The sequence below is a fragment of the Orbicella faveolata genome, unplaced genomic scaffold, assembly GCF_042242905.1.
Source record: "Orbicella faveolata isolate gen_17 unplaced genomic scaffold, um_ofav_v1 contig_35, whole genome shotgun sequence".
NCBI lineage: Eukaryota > Metazoa > Cnidaria > Anthozoa > Scleractinia > Merulinidae > Orbicella > Orbicella faveolata.
Genome location: NW_028301564.1, coordinates 18,756,968 through 18,780,000, shown reverse-complemented (window position 1 = coordinate 18,780,000; position 23,033 = coordinate 18,756,968). Strand labels below are relative to the sequence as shown.

General features: G+C 38.0%; 2 protein-coding genes across 2 annotated transcripts; one reads left to right on the top strand and one right to left on the bottom strand.

Annotated features, from left to right (window-relative positions):
- The first annotated feature begins 3,367 nt into the window (after positions 1 to 3,367).
- Positions 3,368 to 19,591, top strand: LOC110055603 (serine/threonine-protein kinase PLK4-like). Its single transcript, XM_089274047.1, has 19 exons — positions 3,368 to 3,610; positions 4,901 to 4,996; positions 5,538 to 5,633; positions 6,056 to 6,170; positions 6,365 to 6,477; positions 6,810 to 6,898; positions 7,427 to 7,523; positions 7,955 to 8,013; positions 8,271 to 8,319; positions 8,878 to 8,905; positions 9,136 to 9,212; positions 9,815 to 10,047; positions 10,152 to 10,361; positions 10,790 to 11,546; positions 11,856 to 11,937; positions 15,506 to 15,797; positions 16,702 to 17,005; positions 17,537 to 17,643; positions 18,108 to 19,591. Exons 1-19 carry the CDS (start codon positions 3,578 to 3,580, stop codon positions 18,205 to 18,207), a joined length of 2,937 nt encoding a protein of 978 aa, XP_089130173.1. The 5' UTR covers positions 3,368 to 3,577; the 3' UTR covers positions 18,208 to 19,591.
- A 415-nt stretch (positions 19,592 to 20,006) lies between these two features.
- On the bottom strand, positions 20,007 to 22,973 carry LOC110055581 (uncharacterized). The gene has a single exon (XM_020761966.2). The coding sequence runs from the start codon at positions 22,966 to 22,968 to the stop codon at positions 21,661 to 21,663; it is 1,308 nt and encodes a 435-aa protein (XP_020617625.2). The 5' UTR covers positions 22,969 to 22,973; the 3' UTR covers positions 20,007 to 21,660.
- Positions 22,974 to 23,033: the final 60 nt, after the last annotated feature.

Sequence of the window (23,033 nt, the reverse complement as noted above, 5' to 3'; positions counted from 1 at the left end):
AGCTTACGTCAGAAAAATGCAGTGGTAACCTTTGACGAAGGAATTTACTTTGAGGCCAAGCGCATTCAGCGGGCTATTTCACCAGAACTGGACAGTGTAATTGTTCAACTGGGAGGATTTTATCGAGCTAAAAACTTCGAATTTCCTCAGTGTTATTGGCAAGCGCATGACAGAATCAGGTGTTGAGGATCTTTGGATCGAGAGTGACATATGTGGTAGCAATGTCGCAACGAAGATAATCGGCGGGACGCACTTTAATAGAGCAATAAGAGTTCAGAAACTAACTCTTGAAGCACTGGAGAGATTACAGTGGAGCACCTTTATGGAATGGTTGGAGAAAAATGGAAGAATGGATGAGAAAGAAATGAATTGCATCAAAGAGAAGAAACAGAAGTTGCTGACTCTTTTCCAACAAGGGCACAACTCTGTACTACAGCAACGAAGCGAAATCCGACAGAAAGCAATTGAGCTCGGTAACTTGCTGATTGAGAAGATTAGTCCACTGTATATCACGATCAAAGAACACGGTTGTAAAAGGTTGGAAATGGTGTCGCTGTTGTTGAATTTCATCCACGGTGACAGAGATGCTAATTAGCTTTTGCATCTTGAAACATTCAATGCAATGCTACCCTATGGCAGTCGCCCCAACAATACATCGAGAGTTCACTGAGAGTAGAGCCCACGCTGTTTCAACATCATCTTCCGAGTCATCGTTCAGTTCTGTCTCACCAGACCTGACATTGGAGCAGACAGTGAACAAGGTTTCCAAAACCAAAGGAAGAATTGTTAAAGTTACTGGCATGGAGGGAACACAAGGTAGGTGGGCACTCACAGTTCATATGATGGCAGCAGCAACAGCTTCTTTCAAAGTTATGACTGGCTCAAGCTTCCATAAAGACCTGGGGTCACAAAGAATTAAAAGAGATGAAAATGACGTGAATAATAGCATCCAGTGCATTGACACGAAATTGGTAAATCCATTAGATATCGGTCAGTACGAAGGAGAAAAGATGCCACGTACATAGTCGATCTTTTGGCAGTAATTCAGATGTTGTCAAAAGGAAAGATGAAAGCATTCCGAGAGCTATCTGACACAATTGCGGGAACTATTATTGCTAAATTCCAGTTCGTCAGTCAAGTCCATCTTGTCCCAGACCGATATGACGTAGAAGACTCGATTAAGTCGAGAGAAAGATCTAGACGATCTCAGTGGACGGCCATAGAAATAAAGATTCAGAGCAGAGAAACGAGATTACCTGCTAGTCTCAAGCGTTGTTTGTTCAGTGGATAAAAACAAATTTAATTTGTTGACGTTTCTACTTTTTGATTGGTGTGAGAACCTTCCCAGACAACTCAAGGATGGCCAAACACTCACGCTAGCATCATAAGATGGGTGAGCAGTGAAAATCACCAAGATGTTGAACAAAGCAGATATAATTCCTCTCTATTCCGACCACGAGGAAGCAGACAGTTGCATGTGTGTGCATTGTGAATATATTGCAAACCAGTCGTCAGACATCAACAATTCTTCCAAAAGGATCATCGTTTTTTCTCCAGACACAGATGTGGTAGTTTCATGTTGGTATCACTTCAGCCAACTGTCCATTCAAGAGCTTTGGTTCCATACAGGTACTGGAAGAAACAGAAGGTTCATTCCCGTGTACGAAGCTGTTGAAAAAGTGGGTCCAGACGTGTGCAATCTTTTACCAGCCATGCACGCTTTGAGAGGATGCGATTCCACGAGTAACCTAAACGGCATAGGCAAAAAAGGAGGTTTCACTAAACTGAAGAAACATAAAGATGTCCTTGTTGGACCGAAGAATCTGGGTACAGACTGCACAGTCATAAGCGATGAAACTTTGACTGTTTGTTTCAAATTTATCAATCTTCTATATGGAGAAGCTACTTTAAATTTGAACCATCTCAGGTATAAACTTTTTACTAAGAAACACCTGGAGAGCAGTAAACTTCCGCCCACTGTAGATAGTGCATTGTATCATCTCAAAAGAGCCAACTATCAATGCTTCATTTGGAAACATGCCTGAGACAGGGTAGGGTATGAGCGCAATGAGCGACCCATCACGTTCACGAACGAGAAATCACAGGTTAAATGATTGCTAAATGGGTGCAGTGACCATCTAGCAGAGAGCCCTTGTTAACAAAATGAGAGCCGTTTCTTGGCGTTTTCGAAGTGTCTGTGAAGAGCATCTAAACTTCGTTTAAAAAGTAAAGTTTAAAACTGCTATTAGATTTATACTAAAACAATTAGATTATGCGCTCTCGATTTCTATGCGTGATAGTTGACTTGGGCTGCGCCCTCATCAACTAGTACGCGATAGAAATCTCGAGCTCATAATATAATTGTTTATTAGTATAAATCTACTAGCGTTCTATCACGAATGCCGTTTTCTGATCGGCTACGCTACTCACTATCTATTCTGTGATGGATGGTGAGTAGCGTAGCAGTGTGCCCTTGTTAACAAAATGACGGCCACTTCTTGGCGTTTTCGAAGTGTCAGTGAATAGCATTTAAACTTCGATTAAAAAGTAAAGTTTTAAACGAATATTAGATTTATACTAAAAAAAAAAGAAAATAGATTATTCGTCCTTGATTTCTACTGATGCATGATTGCTGACTCAGGCTGTGCCCTCGTCAACTATCTCGCGCTAGAAATCTCAAGCTCACAATCTAATTGTTTAATATTTTTCTTAATAGTTTTTAATTGATAAACGAAACGAACGTTATACAAAAATAAGGACAAATGTAAAATGCCCTCTCCAAAAAGGTGTTTAAGATTGCGTGTACAGATAAAATGTACTCGGCCATATTGACTTTCTCCGTTTTTGTCCATTTTATGACGTCATAATCTGATCACGTGACTTATTAATAAACATCATCATGTTATCCATGGCATGAACTCAGTCTTATGAAAATTTTGTATTATTTGTATTATTTGTATTATTAGACAAAATCTGTTGATGGCTATAGGTCATTAACTATTTGCCCCCTCGTCCCAGATTGTTGTGAAAATGACTTTTAAAAACACATAGATACTCAGGAGGGGTGTACTTTGAAGTGCTGTAAATTACCATGGCTCACTTGGCCAGCTCCACTGCCACCCCGTTATTATTCCCTAAGGTCTAAAGAACATTGCTGGGTGAGTCAAAGTCTGCCAGCTCGTCGAGTAAACGAAATCACTTTTTAGCCCCCTTTCCGAGCGTGGGCACCCAGACTATTTGCCTGTTTTGAAGTGATCTGTTGCTAGGATGTTTTTGCTGACACACATACACACACACACAAAATGCTTGACCCATAAACCTTCACGCGCGTTAACGAACTGTAAGCCTCGTTTTCGCGTTCTGTGTTTTGATTGCGCGGGCCGTTCAAAGTTTCGTTGAATGGCGGAAAACGACATTGTTTGTAAAGCATGTGGTAAAATAGTTGTAAAAAGAAGTCGTTATCGACATGGAATCACGCTTTGAACTTAAGGATAACCAACTGTGGTTCCAGAGTTATCTTTGTGTGGTATTTTTACTGGATTCTTTGGAGACGTAGCGAGCGACGTCGCGATCGAAGATGAGTTCTCGTGTCATGGGTGACTCGATCAAGGTAAGATCAGCTTGGTGGTTTCATATTTCCTTCGAGTAGTATGGTTTCTTTGGACTGAGTTGTCATCATGGCATGAGAGAAAAGAACTAAACACTGTTCATCAGTAGCTGAATGAAGTCACGAACATGGATTTAAAAGCACCACGTTGGTCTTTGGGACACGGACGCTTTCAACTAATCCCTACCTCGTTCCACTGTACGTAGTGCTGTGTGGCGGTGTTAGTTTCTAATACGAATTTTCTGTGTTTATTTAGTAATGGCAGAAGAATCGCTTTATTGTTTTTCAAGTCCTGTTTCTGTTTTCTAAAGAAAGGATTAAAGATGTCAAGAATTCAGGATATCACTGTTTTGAAAACTTGTCTTACTTTAGTCGATTCGTTGCGAAGATTTCCGCTGTGTGATCTTAAGGAATGTAGGAACTTCATGGTTTGGATCTGTGACTCTACTTGAGCTTAAGCAGCTCTCTAATTTGCCTTGATATGTAGCCATATTTCGTTTGAATATTGCTCAGATAGTTGAGGAATGAGAATTCAAGGTTTGCAAAAATTACTTTCTGCTCACGGACGGCCTAATCCAATTTGACAGGCCTTGGAAGATTTTTCATCCAGTTATTTCCAATGTGCACATGTAATTATATCGTGCCAGCAACTATCCAAAAATTAAGAATTAATTTGGGTTTTTATTTATTAACAGAAAATGTTCATGGCCAAATCACTTTTGGTTTATGAGTATATGTGCTAATTGGAATCCTGATTAATTAAGAGAACATTAACTCAACGTTTCTTGAATCTGAACTCAAGTTACTTAATAATGGTAATTAAACCCAGTGGAGTGCAATTTGGTCTGAAATCATACACGTTATTTATTAAATTGAACGAGCAGACCAAAATTTCATGACACAAAGCTTAATTGCTCCTTGACTACATCCATCTTCAAATTGTACAATTTAATCACCTAAATACAGGATGTTGTTTTATTCAAATATTTTTTGGTACTGGATTACCTGTAATTTGACTGGCTACCTTAAACAAGCCTTAAAATATGATTTGATGTTTTGTTTTAGTATTCCACTGTCATTTGCAGGCAAAAAGATGTAATTTAGAGCAAAAAAAAGAGTGATTCCAGAACAAATCGCACTGCTGAAAGCCTATCAGATTGGATATAATAAAGGCATTAAGCTTTGTTCTGTAGCTTTTATGAGTAAAGCATGCATGTACAGTACTTATCAGTTACATTGATTATTTGGGGGTTCTATTACTTTCTCATTTATTTACATGTTGTTTTCCCTTAGGACTTTCAAGTTCTTGAGTTATTGGGCAAGGGAGGTTTTGCATGTGTGTACCGTGCCCGTTGTATAGCCACAGGACAGGAGGTTGCTATCAAGATGGTATGCATGCTAGTTTGTTTTTGATTCTCGTTCTATTTTTGTGAAATTTTGTCATTTTCTCGCAAACGAGTATGGTGACCTATCATTTTTTTCTGTTGTTTTGAATTGAGTAATAAATTTCTTTGTGTAAAATAAATATGGACCAATTCTCAGTGTAGAACAAAAAGCAATAGTCGGAAACGTGAGCAAGCAATCGTGACTACAATCATGGTGCTATTATAAGGATTTATATGGGTATAAACAAGGTGCTGTTGCTCCTAAACGAACATGGAAACCCCTCATTTTTATTTCAAAATTTAAGTTCCTGTAATATAAACAATCAGCAGGGAAAGTTTCACAAAAATCTCGGTGCAGATTCTATTTCAGTGGAATGACCTTAAATTTGTTAAGGAAACATAGCTCCCTGAATGGCACTGGCAAATTAAAAAAAAAATGTTTTTATAAATTAATTTTTTTATGCAAGGTCTAGCCTAGTTGCATTTGGTAATTGTATTCTTCAATGTGTTACCAACATGTCTTTAAATCATTTTTTTTATTAAAGATTGACAAGAAGGCCATGAAGACATCAGGAATGGTGGCAAGAGTCATAAATGAAGTGGAAATTCACTGTCAATTGAAACATCGTTCTGTACTTGAGGTACATGCACTGCACATCTCACGTTAAGACATGTTGACGTTCAATTTTTTAAAAAGCTCAGTCGGATGGTTAAGGCAAAGAAAAGGAGAGATGATCAGGAGTGAAAATATAATTTTGACAATGTATTGTATACTTGCGAATTTTTCCTTCTGAAAAAAGACTGAGACTTAATTGCCTTGGTCACTTAGAAAACAGAAACCAATGAGTTTATGACTAACTTTGCAATTTTACTAAGTTTCAAGTCACACTGCTTTGCAAAATGTTTTAAATTGTTTTTCATTGTTACGATTGTTCTGGTTATAGCAGTTGTACTGTAAAATTCTAGATCTTGGGAAGAGCATTTGATGTTGTACGTATCTCTGCTTAATATTATTTTGTGAATTTACATGCTTAGATTGTCGCTAATTTGTTATTTTTGTCAGCTCTATAACTATTTTGAAGATGCCAGTTATGTCTACCTTATCCTGGAAATGTGTCACAATAAAGAGATCAACCGCTACCTCAAGAAAACCGGACGGCCAGTGGGTGAAAATGAGGGTATGGTTCACTTAAGAAACTCACAAGATCTCACCAACTAAAAACTCCAATAATATTACCTGCCTGAGTTTCTGTATTAGACAGGATAACGTTTGTATGATGTTGTAACTATGGAAAGGGACGTCAGGCTGAGGAATAACTTGCATGGGATGTTAATGTTAAGTTGGTAGTTGTCTTTTTCGTTTTTTCTAAAGCTCGTCACATTATGACTCAAGTTGTCAAAGGAGTCTTGTATCTTCACTCACATGGCATCATTCACCGTGACCTGACCTTGGGAAACATTCTTTTGACCAGAGAAATGGATGCAGTAAGTCTTAATTGAGTGGAGTAATGGATATGACATACTTATTATGCTGTCCCCAATTGTTCAAAGTGTAGACAATGTTATCCAGTGGATAAATCCCTTGACAGACTATCCAGCTGATTGTAAGTGGTAAGAAGAACTCTACTGGACTGTGATTTGTCCAGAGGAAAGTTTTGTTTGGCTTTTTCTAAAGCAATTTTGTGTAAGGCAGTTTATTTGAGACTTACAATTGCAGTTTAAGATTTGCTGCAAGTTACATGTATATAGTTATGTATACATTGTATGACATCAGAAATTATACTAACATTAATTATGTGCTTTTCATTTTCTCTTAGAAAATTGGTGATTTTGGCCTTGCAGCAAGACTAACAATGCCTAATGAAAAACACTACACAATGTGTGGAACACCAAATTACATTTCTCCGTGAGTGTCAGTAATATCCCAGCGATTTTATTGTATGTTTGGGCAGGGGTTATTGTGTAAGAAATATGATCATCATTTAGTGTAAAACTATTGCTAAAGTATATGTAGACTTTGTCTTATTGCATTGTATGTCATCATTCTCACTAGCCCCCTTAAAGTTCGTCTCTTACAGTACCCCTGTATTTTGAATTTCTTCAAATATTTTCATTGGAAAGAAACTTCACTGGACAGAATCAACTTGCTGGACTGGAAAGTCTACTAGCTCTGGGCTATCAGACAGGACTTTTTTTGCACATTGTACTGAGAGCTGCGTCCATGTAATCACAGCATGAATTCTCCTTATAAAGGAAATGCCATTCTTATGTAGATAGGTTGGGAGATTATAAACAGCATCAATGGGAGAAATATGGTTGCCCAGGTGTAGTATTTATCAGATTCTCAATGAATGTAACAAAGTCAACAAGGAGAAATGTATTACATTGTGGTTGCCAATGGAAGAGTTGTAATGACCTCTGTGTTCTCTTGTAGTGAGATAGCGACCAGAGGTCCTCATGGTCTTGAGTCTGATGTCTGGTCCCTGGGGTGTATGCTTTATACTCTGCTTGTGGGAAGTCCTCCATTTGATGTAAGTTGGTCGATATATTGTTTTTATATTCTGAAGCCCTGATTTAACAAGATGTGGAGAGTTGACAAGAGTTTGCTCTCATGCTCATTGGCCATGGGACTTTCAACAGTTCTGGCTGACTCTTGTACCCTCTCATTAGACGTAATTTACGTGAATGTTTCTCAAGACTTTTGAGATGTCAAGAGTTTCTTGTGAAAATGTTACAGTTTGATTCCTGCTTGCTGAGAGTTGGAGAAATGATCTCTTGTGCAGCTCACATCCTTCAACACTTGCAATGTATGGTTCTTCTTTGGCCTTGGTTTCATGAATTTCATGCTGGTTCCTACAATATCCTCCCCATACTCCACTGTACATAAACCAACTTATATCAATTTACCCTAGCTATATGGCTGTCATACTCCACCTTTACCTTTTTGATCTTTATTTTCCAGACTGAGGCTGTCAAGAGCACACTCAACAGAGTAGTACTAGCTGATTATGACTTGCCTTGGTGAGTATAAAAACGTCTTATAAGAAAATACACACATGTATGCTAGGCTTAGTCAGTGTCTATAGGCCATCTATTTTGCTCTAGTTACATGTAACTTACAAGTTTTGCAAGCTAGTTTAAAAGTAGAATGCAGGCGATTTGGGTGAAACCATCTGAGTAACACATTTATATTATATTACCACACAAATACTAAATGTCTTCTTGTAAATTCAAAACAGTAAAAATTGAACGTAGCTTTTTCTGCTTCTTTTTTACAGTAATCTATCATCAGAGGCTCAGGATCTCATCAGTCAGTTATTGAAGAAGGTACTGTAAATCACTTATTCATAATATACTATTTACCATAGATACAACAGTATAATTATAAATACAGTCAGTGCTAAATATTTCCAGCTCAATAGGATCACCAGCTTTCCAACTCAGTTGGAAGAGCATTTGCTCTGGCACTGCAAGGTTTTTTTTCATTATGTTATTATTTTTTTCTTCCACATATTTAAACCATTTTTGAACAATACTATTTATGTATATGATTACTGTTTATACATAAATGAATGTTATCTTAGCATTCATACATATCAACTGCAAGGTTACGCATTGTGGGTTTTGATCCTGCTGTCTGGGCTTTCTTTGTACCTGTTGTACCTCTTTCAGTGATTAGAATTCACAATAAACTGCACTTATCACTATATCAGCTCGAAATGTTTGAAGATACCCTACCAATTCTTTTGTCATAAGTAAGCTCGCCTATTGTATTTACTGCAAAATGGTAATTAGTACTTAGTTATATGCACACACAATGGTTTTACAAAAAGGGAATCTCCACTCTTGTAAGTAAAAAGTTTCTTTTTCTTCTGCACTTTTTAGAATCCAGGGGACAGGATCACATTGTCAGGTACATGTTGTGTAGTGCTCAACATATTTCAAGACATCTCTCATCTCTTGCTTCTAAAGACCAAAGAAGAAAGAACAAATCCCCTCAAGTTTCAGTCAGTAGGGTAATGTAGATTATTAAGCTCCAAGGGGGTCTTGAAATGCAATCGTTAGAGATGTCATTTAGTGTGAAATATTTCTGGAACAATGAACATGTCGCATTTAGTAATTCAGTAATAACTGTATTTACAGGGATTTTAGATCATCCATTTATGACGCAAGAAAGCATGACAAAGTACTCATCAAACAGTCAGCTATATCATCCACAGGTATGTAAAGCTTTTATTAGTTACCAAAAAACCTCATAGCATGGTAATATTTGGAATACAGTAAAGAAGTTAACAAGGCTTTAGCTCTCAAGGTAACCCCATGAGTGAATTTGATTTGAAGTTATTCTGCCATATTTTGATTAAAAGAGATGTTTCATGTCATTAATTTGAAAACGCAATAACACATGCTTTAAGTATTCTTACTAGGTTTGAAATTTACCTTTTAGAGAATGCTTGACAATTTTATCGGGTTGTCACTTAGAGAAATGAATTAAAGTGAGATGATTCAAATGGTATTCAAAAGGTTACCGTGCTATGAGTAGATTTTTATGTTTAAGTGAATAATTTTTACACCTATTGCTCAAATCATATCAGACATTTTGTGTTTATTTGGTCAGAGAAATTTTCTTTTTATCAGAAAAAAGTCAGGGAAAATTTATGGAGTTTTGAATAGTTGCAGGCAACCATGCTTGAGCAGATGGGTTTTAAAGGCTTTAAAAAGCTTTAAAGACTTTGTTTGAAATAGATTGTAGTGTTCCCACCAACCACAATGATGCAAACAGCTCCATATAGCATTCAATTAAATAATTTTTCTCTCATAGCATGTTGTAGAGCAGTCACTGGACAGTGGGACAGGTACAATGGCTACAGTATCGGCAGGCTTTGGTCAATCCTCAAAATCCACTCGTAACAGCAGCGAGCATTCAAAATCCAAAGCATTACAGGGAAGCTCTAAGATTGATGCCTTCACTGACCGGTCAAGTGACCATCTGTCCGATATGTGGCCCAGACATGGTAGACACCCACCTTCTCCACCAGTTAGACAGAGAGCAAGGTATGGTTACTAATAGAACAACAGAGGTTTTTTTGGTGATAATATGTTTTCCCAGCTGATGGTGCTTCTTTCAAGAGAACTAATTTTTATTTTAATCATTCCAGCCACAGTACTAGCACAACTGATCAAAAAACAAGTTCCTCAAAAGATCTGATTCGTGGTACAGAAGTGGCACCTCCTTCATCCTCAGGCTCCAAACAGACTGCAAACTCTGCATCGTGGCTGTCCAATATCACGTCTTCGACCTTCAGAAGCAAACAACCAAAAGACTTGGAAGCTTCCAATGGTGAAAGAAATCTTATCGCAAAATTCAAGTGAGTAACTACTAACTACTTGCTTTGGTTCAGGGGGGCGGGGACTTCCATATAAAAAGGATGGGCACATGTCAGAAATTTTGAAAAGAACCCCTAGAGGTACTAAGATCCTGTTTTGTGGGTGTGGCTTGATACCAATTCTAAAACAACACATTTACTGCCACTTCCATAATTTTTAATAGTGATGAAGACTCAGTTGATTGTCATATATCTCCTGTCACTTTTATGCGACTCAATACTCTTAAAGGTACTGTGATAGTTCCCACTGTGGAGCTTGCGAGGCTGAACTCCCTAGAGGTACCAAAACCGTTTTTTTTTAATCCCTAAAAGGTATGACAAGCTCCCTCGTCCGTTTTTTATGGGAGTTGTACCCCTGGGAGTTGAAAGTGGATGAAGAATAAAGACAGTGTTATTATGTTTTCTTCTAGGAATTATAATGCCAGCAAATATGGCAGCTCATGCGGAAATACACTGGGAGACTTTCTTAAGAGTGCAACCAGTAGGACAAACACAAGCAGCAGTGGATTCAGTAGTGGAGAGACAAACCTGTGCCGTCAAGACAAGGATCAACAAACCGTAGCTTCTGATCTCAGCAATCACAGCTTTAGCAAACAGCGATCTGCTGAGGTCAGTAAGTCTGGTTGCAAAGAGACAGGAGATTACCGACAACATCGTCGACGTGGCAGCAACAGTGTCACTAAAGATTCCGGATTAGACTTTTCCCATGTACAAGAAGATAGTTCTGGTGGCTTGCCAGCCACACAGACAGGTTCTGAGCAGCAAAAGAGAAACTGCAAAAGCAAATCAGAGACATCAAGATCTAAGTCTCTGGGCGACATTGTGGAACCTTTGAACTCCACGAGGCTCAGACCCATACGGCAGAAGACCAGAAATGCAGTTGTTAGTATCACTGATGATGGTGAAGTTTGTCTGGAGTTTTTTCATCACAAGAATGGTCAAGATAGGGTTTTTGAGGTTCTGCGGATATCTCAGAATGGGATGAAGATATCTGTGTATCAGCCTAATGGCAAGTCAGGCATTCCTCTGTCGTTACAACCTCCCTTACCTCCTGCTGGGTGTGAATCGACTTCCACATATCTGTTCTCTAACTTGCCATCCAAATACTGGAAGAAGTACCAATATGCCACTGGATTTGTTCATCTTGTGCGCAAAAAGACACCAAAGGTAAGGATGACAGTATCGTTGAACCTCTACCAACAGTGACATAAGCTCTCTACAACTGTACATGTAGCAATTTTTCCTTCCCTTAACGCCCAAGTCGCTAGTGGAGGGAACTCTGCTAGTAAGGGTATTCTTATATTTAGAATGAAATGGTAAAATCAACCACCTACTCTGACAAGAAAGTTCCCTTCTTCAAATTTTTGTGCTATAATTTTTTACAAGTGCAAGTATGTAAAGAGATTTGTTATTAAGGATTAACCAATAACTTGTAATTCATTGCTAATTTATTTAATATAATTTATTATTTTTTAGGTGACCATGTATTCCAAACATGCAAAATGTATGCTGATGGAAAATTCTCCACATGCAGATTTTGAAGTCTGTTTTTACAATGGTATGTGACTGATGCACAATAAACATTAGTGCTGTCAGGGCTCGACACTAACTTTTCAACTTACTAGCCCAGTGGCTAGTGACAACTTATATGTTACTAGCCAAAAAATAAATTTACTAGCCAAGCGTTGATGTTGGCTAGGTCCAATAACACCAGAATTACTATCAAGACTTGAAAGCACAATGCAAGCAACTCTTTAATACATATTGTTGGCAATTATATTGTACTTAAACCAAGGTATGTTCTATTTATAAAACAATGTAAAAAATGAAAAAAAGCGCTTTAGCATTTTGGCAGTGGACGTTTTAGACTCACACCTTCTTCCTGAGTGGGTCGTTTCTTTTCAGAACTCTTGCTTTTTGGCTTTTTTTTATTGTGGTAAAAAACCCTCATATCCAGGGTTTGCCTTATCAGGCGGTAAGCGGTAAAATTTACTGCTTGTAAGAGCACTTACTACCTTTAAATGTTCAGAAGTCATAAAAAAAATACGCATTTACGGTGAGCTAATCTGATAAGAAAGTAATGGATGAAAAAAGAAACGGTGCACTGTTATAGATCTACGTGTGCTTTATTTAGTTAACACTGACTGGCACCTTTCGAATTTTGAAGCAAGAGTGATTTTTCGCGGGCTTTCTACTAAACCTCATGACATTCATCAGTTCTCTGCACGTGCAAATGTTGTCACGAAGTCATGAAGAGTAGCAGGTAAGCTTTACAATCATTTTAGGGCTAAACAAAACAAAGCTTACGCACTAGCGATGAAAAAGCAGCCAATTGCCAGAAATAACCGCCTTGACAGCTCTACATTTGCCGGTTTTATAGCGAACATGTGGGAACAAAGCCAGTCTTCATCGTGAAATTCTACTTGAAATGTATTCCAGACAATGGTTTGAAAGAAGCCTTGAAAATGAAATCCTTTGACAGCGTAAAAGTTCTGAATTTGAGATGATAAGAACATGAATTCAGCAATTTGAAGTGATGCGATTTCGTAGCAATGCGATTCGAAGTGGACACCTTCACCTAGCGGATTTTCCAGTGATGTGCTATGTAAGTGATGCCAAAGATATCTCAAGAACCATTTTATGTTATAAGCAGTTTGGAAAGGGTATGGTCAGAATAAAATGCTTTTAAACAAAATTTTACTTTGTTTTATTCAACCTCTGAACCTAAAGGTGGATTGCTCACATTATGAATTTTTTGATGGAGAATTTTTGATAGGCGCAATGTACTGTATGTTTTAGGAAATGACAAAGTTGAGAATGACCAGCCGTCTGAAGCTGCAAATGTGCCTTTGCGATCAACAGAAGAGCGAGTGATAACTGAACCACCCTCGACCGATAAATCAGTAGAAACGTCCGAGTCAGTTAGCACATCACCTCTGGAAGATAACAACCGATTACCACTCAAAGAGACGACACCGTCAAAATTGCCATTGGAAGCAGCATCAGAATTAAAAACATTTAAACCCTCTCGTATTTCAGAAAAGCAGCATTTACGCATTCTGGAGGATGCTTTTGGTAGTAGCCAACCCCATGCTTTACACCATCATATACTATGTGCAAAATACAGCTGAAGTTTCTATCTTCCAATGAAATAAGCAGGCAGTTGCCATCGAAGCGCCATGTTTTCGAGCACGACTGAATCGATGATGACATTGCATTCTGCTGTTAAAGTAGTGTATGGTGGCTGACATTTACATGTAAAGAGGGCGATGGAATGTTTTGTTGCCTTTGTAAAAAAAAGCATATTAAAACAGGCAAAAATGTGAGATATGCTACTGCGCCCGGTACACGTTACAGGAAGGCCGCAATACCAGAGCATGGCAATTCAGAAGAACACAAGTAGGCAGTAAGGCTAGAGAGAGAAAAATGAAAACTTGATCGTGTGAAGGGTTTTTTTTTATACTTAGAGGGACAGCACTGACGTTACCTCAACCAACGTGATGCATAAGTTCGCTTATCCTTTGCAGAACGTCCAACATTAACCAAATGCTTTACCTGTTTGAAAAGGTCCCTTACCTTTTGTGCTGAAAACTAGGGAGAACCCTGTATATCCATTATGGAATTTTAAGAAAAACAAAACAATGCAATTTTGTGTCTGAACCCTCTTGACCAGTTAACATATAGTCAGCATACCTTGTGTCACGCTTGACTGGTAACGTTAAACACTAGGGCGAACCAATTTATTACCGAATTGCGCCAGTTTTAATTTTGCCGGTTTAATTGCCTCATGCTTTCCTCACATCAAATCTCTCAGGCTAACAAATCACAAAGAAAAATCCAGCGATTTTCCCGAAAAGACTCTCAGGACTCTGTTTTTCTTTGAGACTTCCTTGGAAAAATATCAGACCCCAAGACTTCTTCAGTCTCTTCACAGAATTGTACAATTCAAGCTGTTTCAAAAGCAGCATTAGTGAAACTCGACTGCTAATAAATGTCGAAGTAAATAAATCTTTCTCATGTAATTATTTCTGTGTGCAGTGGTAAGTTTTGTCAGTATGGACACAATGACAAATAACCTATGTGTTGTTACGCTGAATGAAATGTTATCCCTTTACAGTTCTGCGCAATTTTATGCATGATTTTATCAGGATGCTCGTGTTTTGTGCTACTTATTTTGTAACAAAAAAAGAACATCGATGTGTGCTTTCAGAAAATGCTGCCTTGTTTGTCAAATATTTCTTTCAATATAATAATATGTTCAGTTTTCATACCCTTTCAAGTACCACACAGTGAAAAGTAAATATGATATGTCCACAATGAAATTCTGACCTTGTTTCGGGGTAAAGTGCTTGTGTTTGACTTCCTTGGGGAAGACAGAAACTAGTTCAGCCAATTTCATCTTTTTTTTAAACTAGCCAAAGTGGCTAGTGGAAGTCAAAAACGTACCAGCCAAAACTAAATTTCTACTAGTCTGTGGCTAGTTGGCTACCGTTTGCGTTGAGCCCTGGCTGTACATACTGAGTAAGTTGTCAAGGGTGCTACCCTGAGCACACTTGCTGTTGCACAAATTGAGATTACTTTAAAATAATTTATTGCAGTCCCCCTTTCTGGAAGGGTCACAGAGGGTTGCCACGGATAAGAAAATGGTCAGGGGAGAAACATTGGTTTTCTTCAAGGTCAGCCAGAAAGTCAGGGAATATTTGAGTTGGGAAAATTTAGGTTTTGAAGAAAAGGCAGGGAAAATTGAAATAATTTAACAAGGCTGATCAATTTAATACCACTGAAGGCCTGAAGAAACATTTGGGGTCAGGAATACTTCTATTACTTATCAGTGGGTGTAAAGGATGGCTGTAAGGGGAGGCTAGAAGGGCTCCACCATTATTATAATCATAATTATAATAACAATAACAACAACAATAACAATAATAATAATAATAATTCAAATCAACACATTTTTAGAAATGGATTTCACTATGAAAAGTAAGGTTAAAAAACAACGACGTTTCACCTGTTCACTGGTCATTTTCAAGTTGAAAAGAAAAATTTTTGTATGCGCTTTTTGTATACTGACTATCTTATGTCCTGTTATGTACCAGGATGTAAGATACTAACCATATCTTTTGCAGGAGCCAAAGTTCACCAGTCGCAGGAGTGCACACGGATCATTGAGCCAGGTGGCGTGTCATACACCCTGGAGTCTGTAGGTGGCATAGAGGGTGCGACTCCCAATATGAAGCCTCTGTTAGAGCATGCTCAGAACCTTTATAAACAGTGTGTGCATTTAGAGAGAGTCATGAATAGAGAAGAGGCGAACAGTAATGAGGGCCAGTACTTTCCATTCATTGTGTGCCGTAAACCACCAGCTTCCAGAACAGTGCCAAAGGGTAGTGATGTTCATAATGAATCACAGAATTCCAGGTATGGATGTACAATGTATGCTGTTAACAATATAGATACACGATCTGTGTTATATACCTATGAAATATTGCATGTGGGCCAGCTCCACTACATTACCATTTATTTTGTTTTTAAATTAAACTGCTTTTATCAATACAGTCAACTCTTGCCTTGTGGACACTCCGCTATTACGGACGCTCACTATTACGGACAAAATCCAGATCTCCGGCTAAAGCTATAGAGGATCAACTGGAAATGACTCCCGCTATTATGAACTCTCGCTGTTACGGAATTACAGACACTTTTGTGGTTTTCTTCCGAGTTTTAGGGATTCAAAATTCTGAGCACGCGGTTTGGGACTGGTACTAGTTACACAAGCAAAATCATATGTTTTTCAAAGCAAAAGTTCCCTTGTATAAAGTTTACCATTTAGCACTGCAAGACATTTCAAAATAGCTTACCTGTAAATATTACCTTCAGCAATCCCTTAGCAACTGCTGTAAATCTAAATTACAGTGAATCTCCCTGCCCACCTGATCATAAGTTGAGCTGACAGCAGTTTGCTATAGTTCGGTGTTTCTATTGAGGTATAGAAGCATGGCTTTCAGCTTGTGTTCTGAGTCGCACACTGTGTTTTTTGAGGAATCTTTTTATACACTTACAGATTCCCAGTTTAAAGAACTGTTCCTGTTCCCTTTCTGTTGGGAATTACAGTCATGTGCATCTTCCAACTGAAATAACACCATTTAAAAGTGATAACGAAATGTATTACTCGTGGGCTTCTCAATTTTGTGGCAAGTCTCTTGAAAGTGGTTCTTCACAGTTCCATGCACAAAACCTGTTGAAAACGCCAGCTACGCAGGCTAAGTAAAAAAAAAGTGATATGTTTACTTCATATCTGAAACAGATCTTTTCTCTTAATCAGGCCTCCTGACTCCTTGGAAAATCTAACTGTAACATCCCCTAGCACATTAGCTCCAGTCAGTACATCATTGATGTCGTTTGATGGTACTGTTGCCAGCACCTACCAGCAAGTACGTGTTAACAGAAGATCAGCTTCCTGTGGTGATGAGTCTGGGAAGAATTCGAGATCACAGTGCGAAGAAGGGAGAAGAACCCAGCAGAGTCAGTCAACAGCTAAGGGTGCACCCAGGCAGGGTGCAAATGTGTCACCATCATCTCAAGTTATCAAGAGTGTGTTTGTACATGGAGTGGGTTGGGCATCTGAGGTGAGATCAGCTACTTCAGCTTATTGCATTTGCCGTAAGTTTCTATCATTAGGTATTTACTTTGCATAAAGGCTTGTACTAACTTAAGAAATCGGAAAAACGTATTGTAATGGCAATTTTTAACTACTGCCGACTGGTAGGTTTCCAGGAAAAAAAATGAATCATATTATCTACATATGCAGGAAGCAAAGGGTATATATATAATAAACATGCATAACCCTTGGCATGCATTATATACCTATAAAGCTACACAGTAATATTGTTAGTGGAGAATTTTGCCTTAGCTGGAATGAGCTCAATACAATTTAACCTGTCATTTGGACCCCTGACACACTTTTTTTTACATCTTAATCAAACACTAATTAACTTTTGTGTTCACCTGAATGACTTGAAACTACTAAATATTAAATTGAATTAAATTTGAACTGTGCACCATGAATGCAAGCTCTGATTTATGTTCAAAGTTGTACAACAATAAAAATTTTAATGATAAAAATTAATATTTTTTAAACATTAATTGCTCCCTTTCAGTTGTCTACTGGTGAGATCTGGGTTCAGTACAATGATGGATCTCAGATGGTCATTCAATCTTCTGTAACTAGAATCAAATACACAGATAGTACAGGAGCCATAACAAGGTAATCAGTGTTCTGGACTTTTGAATTTTCTTCTATGGCCCTGGAAGAGTCCTGGAAGAATTGTTTCTCTTTTCCTCCCAAAATACTAGGAGTTTTGATGTTCCTTCAAGAACAGCAGCACACCTTTTTGGGGATTAGTGAGGATATTTGACATAGAGCCATTTAAAGGTCGATGAGATTATAGACCTTGAATAAAAATGATGTTTACTACTTATAATAGTAATATGTAACAAGATATATATGACTTTGAGACATTGTTGTGAAGTTTTCCAATAAAGTTGACGTGAATTTTCATTGCACCTAGTCGCTTCATGCTATGGAGCATCTGATGGGCCACTAGGTTCACACTTTAACTTTGTTTTGTGTGATTTCCAAGGTGCCTGCATCAGCAGGGTTTAACTATAGTAAAGGGTCCTCTGCTCTTTTGCTAAGCAATGCCTTAAAATACATTATTTTGTTTCCAGATATACCCACACCGACAGATTGCCAGAACCAATCAAGGACAAGCTGTCACGCCTCCCAGTCTTAATAGAAAATCTAGCAGCTTCACCCAAAATATCATAGAGTAGCTAAGATGTTGATTGTAAATAAGACTGTAAAATACTTATTACTTCTTCAGTTACTTAGTAGATGTCACTTACGTTTTCTCTGTGTAAAACAAATAACTTTCTTGCTTAGCAATCACTAGGTTTTTTACATTAACAAGAGTTGTGAGGGGACTGGGGATGAGTAGGGTAAGATTTACTAGAATATATTCAAATAAGAGAACACTAGGTTTACTAATTAGTAAAAACAATAGAAAGAACTTTTTGGAAGTAAGGTCACAAAATGACAGTTTTTGAAATACAGTAGCTAAAATGGAATTTGTAGAAGCAACAAATCAAGAAGAGTTATGAGCTTTTACAAAAGTTTCGTTCTTAAACTCCCAAAGGTTTTGGTCCTCCTTATCACTGTGTAAAATTTCATTTGAATGGTTGTCTATACACAGCTGTTTATACACACCAGGGCCGGGTTGTTTGAAAGCCTGTTAACACTAACCCAGGATTAAACGTCAACCGAAGAACTAATTTTTCTCACATGAAAATGTTTTTCACTGCTTATGTTTTCTGTGGTTTGAGATTATTCAAATTCAAAACTGAAGGACAGACAATATAAACAGAAAACCTCACCACAAAGTTACAAATAAAACTGAAATCAAAATTCTCGCTAGTACTAGGTTAGCTTAATCAGGCCTTGAACAATCCAGGCTAGTCCTCAGTCCTCTCACCTTTTTGCTATGGACTGTCAATTCATACTACAATGACTTTGCAGGAAAAGATCGAGAAAAAGAAGAGCTTGTTAATTTACACAACCTTAAATTCTGAGTTATTGAGAGACAGCTCTATAGTCAACGTGCAAATTCTCCTCACTACACTATAGTTTTTGTGAAATAAGTTTGGAGAATTTTAAGTCAAGGTTATTTATTTCGTACATCCACTTCTCATTCTGTATTGACATTGTTGTCAAGAAATTTGCTGGCTTGTTTCATAGAATATTATTGAATGGGATGGACAAGCATTAGTCACCTTATTATAATACAGTTGACTCCTGATAACTGGAACCCTTGCTAACGCGAACCTCCCGCTAACTAGAAGTAATTTTCATTTCCCTTCAGGCCATATTCTATCTAAATTTTACCCTTGATAACTTGAACTTCCAATAACTGAAACCTTTTTCTATTTCCCCTGAAGCTTCGAGTTATCGGGAGTCAACTGTACTTTTATGGAATAATTTATTTCTATTTTTACCATTGATTTTCTATTTTTATTAAACAAAAATTAACGACAAAATATATTCCAATTTATGTTTTTAGTTTGGTTAATTTCGTAGGATAGAACTTCTTATCTTCAAATAGGAACTTTGTAATTACATTTACATGAAGTGAATTAAAAACTTCCATACAAAATAACTGATCAGTTTTGATGGATGAGTTACTACAAGGTTTATATAGAGAAAGGGCACTTTCCAGTTGATGAAAAATTCCAGTTTTAATTTTCCAGAATTTCCAGAAAAGAGGACAAACTTACAAGGTATACTGAAATGTTCAGAATTTTTTTACCAAAAATTTATGTTTCGTTTGACTCTCCCCTTGAAATTCTGGAATTTTTAATGAAAGGTTCGCTTTTTTGCCGTTTGTATCCAGTTCAAACTTTTGTGAATATTTGGTTGAATGGAAAGTGGAGAATACTCTACCAAATTTAACCTTTTAAATAAACAAACCAACAATCAATGCAGGATTTGGCGTTGGACCTTGAGTTAGGATTTTGAGTCAGATTTCCAGTCAGGATCTTGAGCAAGGTTCGAGGCAGGACTATACATACAAGTTTGTTACTACGATATTTATTCATAGAAATGGTCTTGAAATTATTTTGAACATATTGTAGTATTACGCTGACTAACAAATAATGAGATCTACCTAAGGTAAACCGGAGTGAAAGCAAACCGCATGCAAACTGAAGTGCAGTATCCTATTAAACTGCTAGTAAAAGCAAACTGCAAGCAAGTCGGAGTGATTAAGCTAACTGGTCCTTAGCTTGAACAAAAATGCTGCATGTAACTAAAGCTTTGTGCTACTGCAGTCTGACCTCTAATAAACAAGGCAACCCTATTTAATGGACACCTTCAGCTTCTACAACCACTTCACCAAATCTTAGCAAAATTCCTGACCAACAAATATAATTTTCATTCCTCTATTATACAAACAATGGACGATGCTAGAATCAAAAGCACTTTGGTCTTGCCCTTCAGTGTCCATATTTGCTACTTCAGAAACAAGACGTTGTCTCACCTAGTGAGATTGTTACTGAGGACAATGTTGCTTCTCATCTTCTGTTTTGTCTCCAGTACCAATCTCATAAGTTACTGCAAGATGACTGACTTACCCCTGGTTTCTTCTTGTATCATAGTAGGTGTAACTGTGCCAAGTACAAGAAAAGTCCTGTCAATGTTATACTGGCAGTAGCCTTGCAAACATCTCCGGTTTTTGTAAAATGACAAGACTGAATATCTTTGGGGTGCTAGTCTATGGGAGGGTACAGGCTGCAGCATTTATTTTGTTCATACCCATACACCTGGGTGGAACACTGTGAGAGTGAAGTGTCTCGCCCAAAAGCAAAAAGGGCCTAAGGACACCTTGCTACAAAGCTTGGCTTCTGTAAATGATAACCACTGCTGCATTTCATTACACAAAGTATAACAATGATTTCTTCATTTGAATTACCTTTAATGTTTAATTAGACTTCATACTATCAGCAGGAAACATAATGAAAGAACCAGAAATGGAGTTACAAAGGCCATTTGCAACACGTTGCATAGCTTTGCCAATTACAATAAATGGTTTTGGAACAAAGATGGGCCAGAAATGAAAAAAGTGGTGAAATTAGTAAGCTGGCTAAAGTTGAGATCATTTACTTTCCGTATTTGAAAGTAAAAAATTACTTGCTGTCCAGTAATTCTTTTCCATATAGGTCCTGGTGTTAATGTTAATACAGATTTACCTCCAAACCACTGCAAAAGTTCAAGGATATCCATGTATTTTACACATCGACCAACTCAAATTAGGGATGGCCTATTATTTTTTTGAGTTGGGGGGAAGGGGGAGGGTAGTAGGCAATTTCTGGGCCATGAATTTTTTTTTTCACCTTCAGGCTGTGCATGATTTTTTTTGATGGGTAATAACTTGTGCAAGAATTTTTTTCAACATGTAAAACTGGACCCGGATAGTAGAAAACACTTGCTCGATTTTTTTTCCCATGGCAGTTGGTGTGCATAATTTTATTTTGGAAATTGCTCAACTCTCTCCCCCAATCACAAAAATAATGGTCCATCCCTTAGCATTAAGTTACTAAGTTACCATGTCCTTTCTATTCCTGGTATCCATTTCATATGTCTTGTAATTGATAAGCTCATGTGACAGGATTCTGCACGCAAACAGCACACGATGAAACATTCCTTGAATTTCTGTTACCACAAAGCATCTCAAAAACTAAGTTCCTCTTCAGAAAAGTTGGAAAAATAATCATGAAACCAACGAACTCTCTCCTTTTTCTGTTCCACAGTCAGATAGGGGTTTTTCTGTAAGCCGTTTATAACCAATTCCATGAAGCGGCGTACAGGACCTTTGCTTGGGAAGTCGTCCAATAAGTATTCCAGAAACACATGTTCCTCAAAACTGATATTTTCTTCTTCTATCTTGCAGACTTCATTATCAATTGGGTACTGCCATAATCTATTAGAAAGACTTATTTGATCCACAAATGCATTCTTTTTGACACCGAGGTATCCAATTTTATCGACATTATCCAATTCCTCAAGATGGTACAAGAAATTGGACTGAGTAACATTGTTGATTTTTGCATTTGCAGTGTTTGCTTTGCTAATGATGTCGTCAAAGAGGCCAGCGCTTTCACCTTCGAGAAGCATGACCCCACTGGGCTTGTTAATTGAAGACATCTCTTTGGTCTGATAGTCGTGTTCTTCCTTGAGAGTTCTCCTTTGGTAATTTGCAGTCGTGCCCCAGTTCTCCACTGCTGCAACAATGGTTTTTGCTGTGCCCAGCTGTTTAGGTTGAATCTCGACCTCCGATAGCAGGTCTTTGATTTTCTGGTTCAGGCTGGGATCTACATTCTGCTTAGATCGTTCAGCCGCATCAAGTCGGCTCTTGTCCAAATCCTCTAGACTCTTTACCACCCTCTGTGGTCTTCGCCTTACAAGCCCGGTGGATTCCGATGTGCTTGCCGCGATTCTTCGAAATACATCCTTCCGTCGACTCCTGGTTTCTTCGATTGACTTCTCAAGCATACTCTTCGCATCGTCTTGTCCAGGTTCTTGCCCAACCTCCTTTAAGGAGCCGAGAAGGTCACCAGATTCAGAAATCCCCAAGGATTTCTCTCCCAGAGACACATCTTCTTGTATACGCATTTGTCGTAAAATCTTGTTATATTTCCATTCCTCAGTATTAGCTCTCTTACGTTGTAAACCAGTTTTCAGTTTACGGCTTGAGAGACCTTTTCTCCTGGTCACCTTTGACTTAAGACTCGGTCTTTTCTCAGGCAGGGGTTCCGTAGAAAGCGTGTCAGAAAGCTTGGAAAGATCAGCCCTGGTAGCGGATGAGCTCTTAAGTTTTTCCAGCAGAGACGATATCGGTAACTTTGCTCCATTCCCATTTCCACTAGAATCTGAACTTAAGTTTCTGATCCACGAGATCTTTGGTACACTTCGACCAAACGTATAGGGCAAGGAAACGCGACTGACTAACACGGCAGCCATGTTGAATCCGACCACCATGTTGGTTTCCCAGAAATCAAATCGAGCTGTAATCTATCCCAACCACCTTAGCAAGCAGCAAAGTG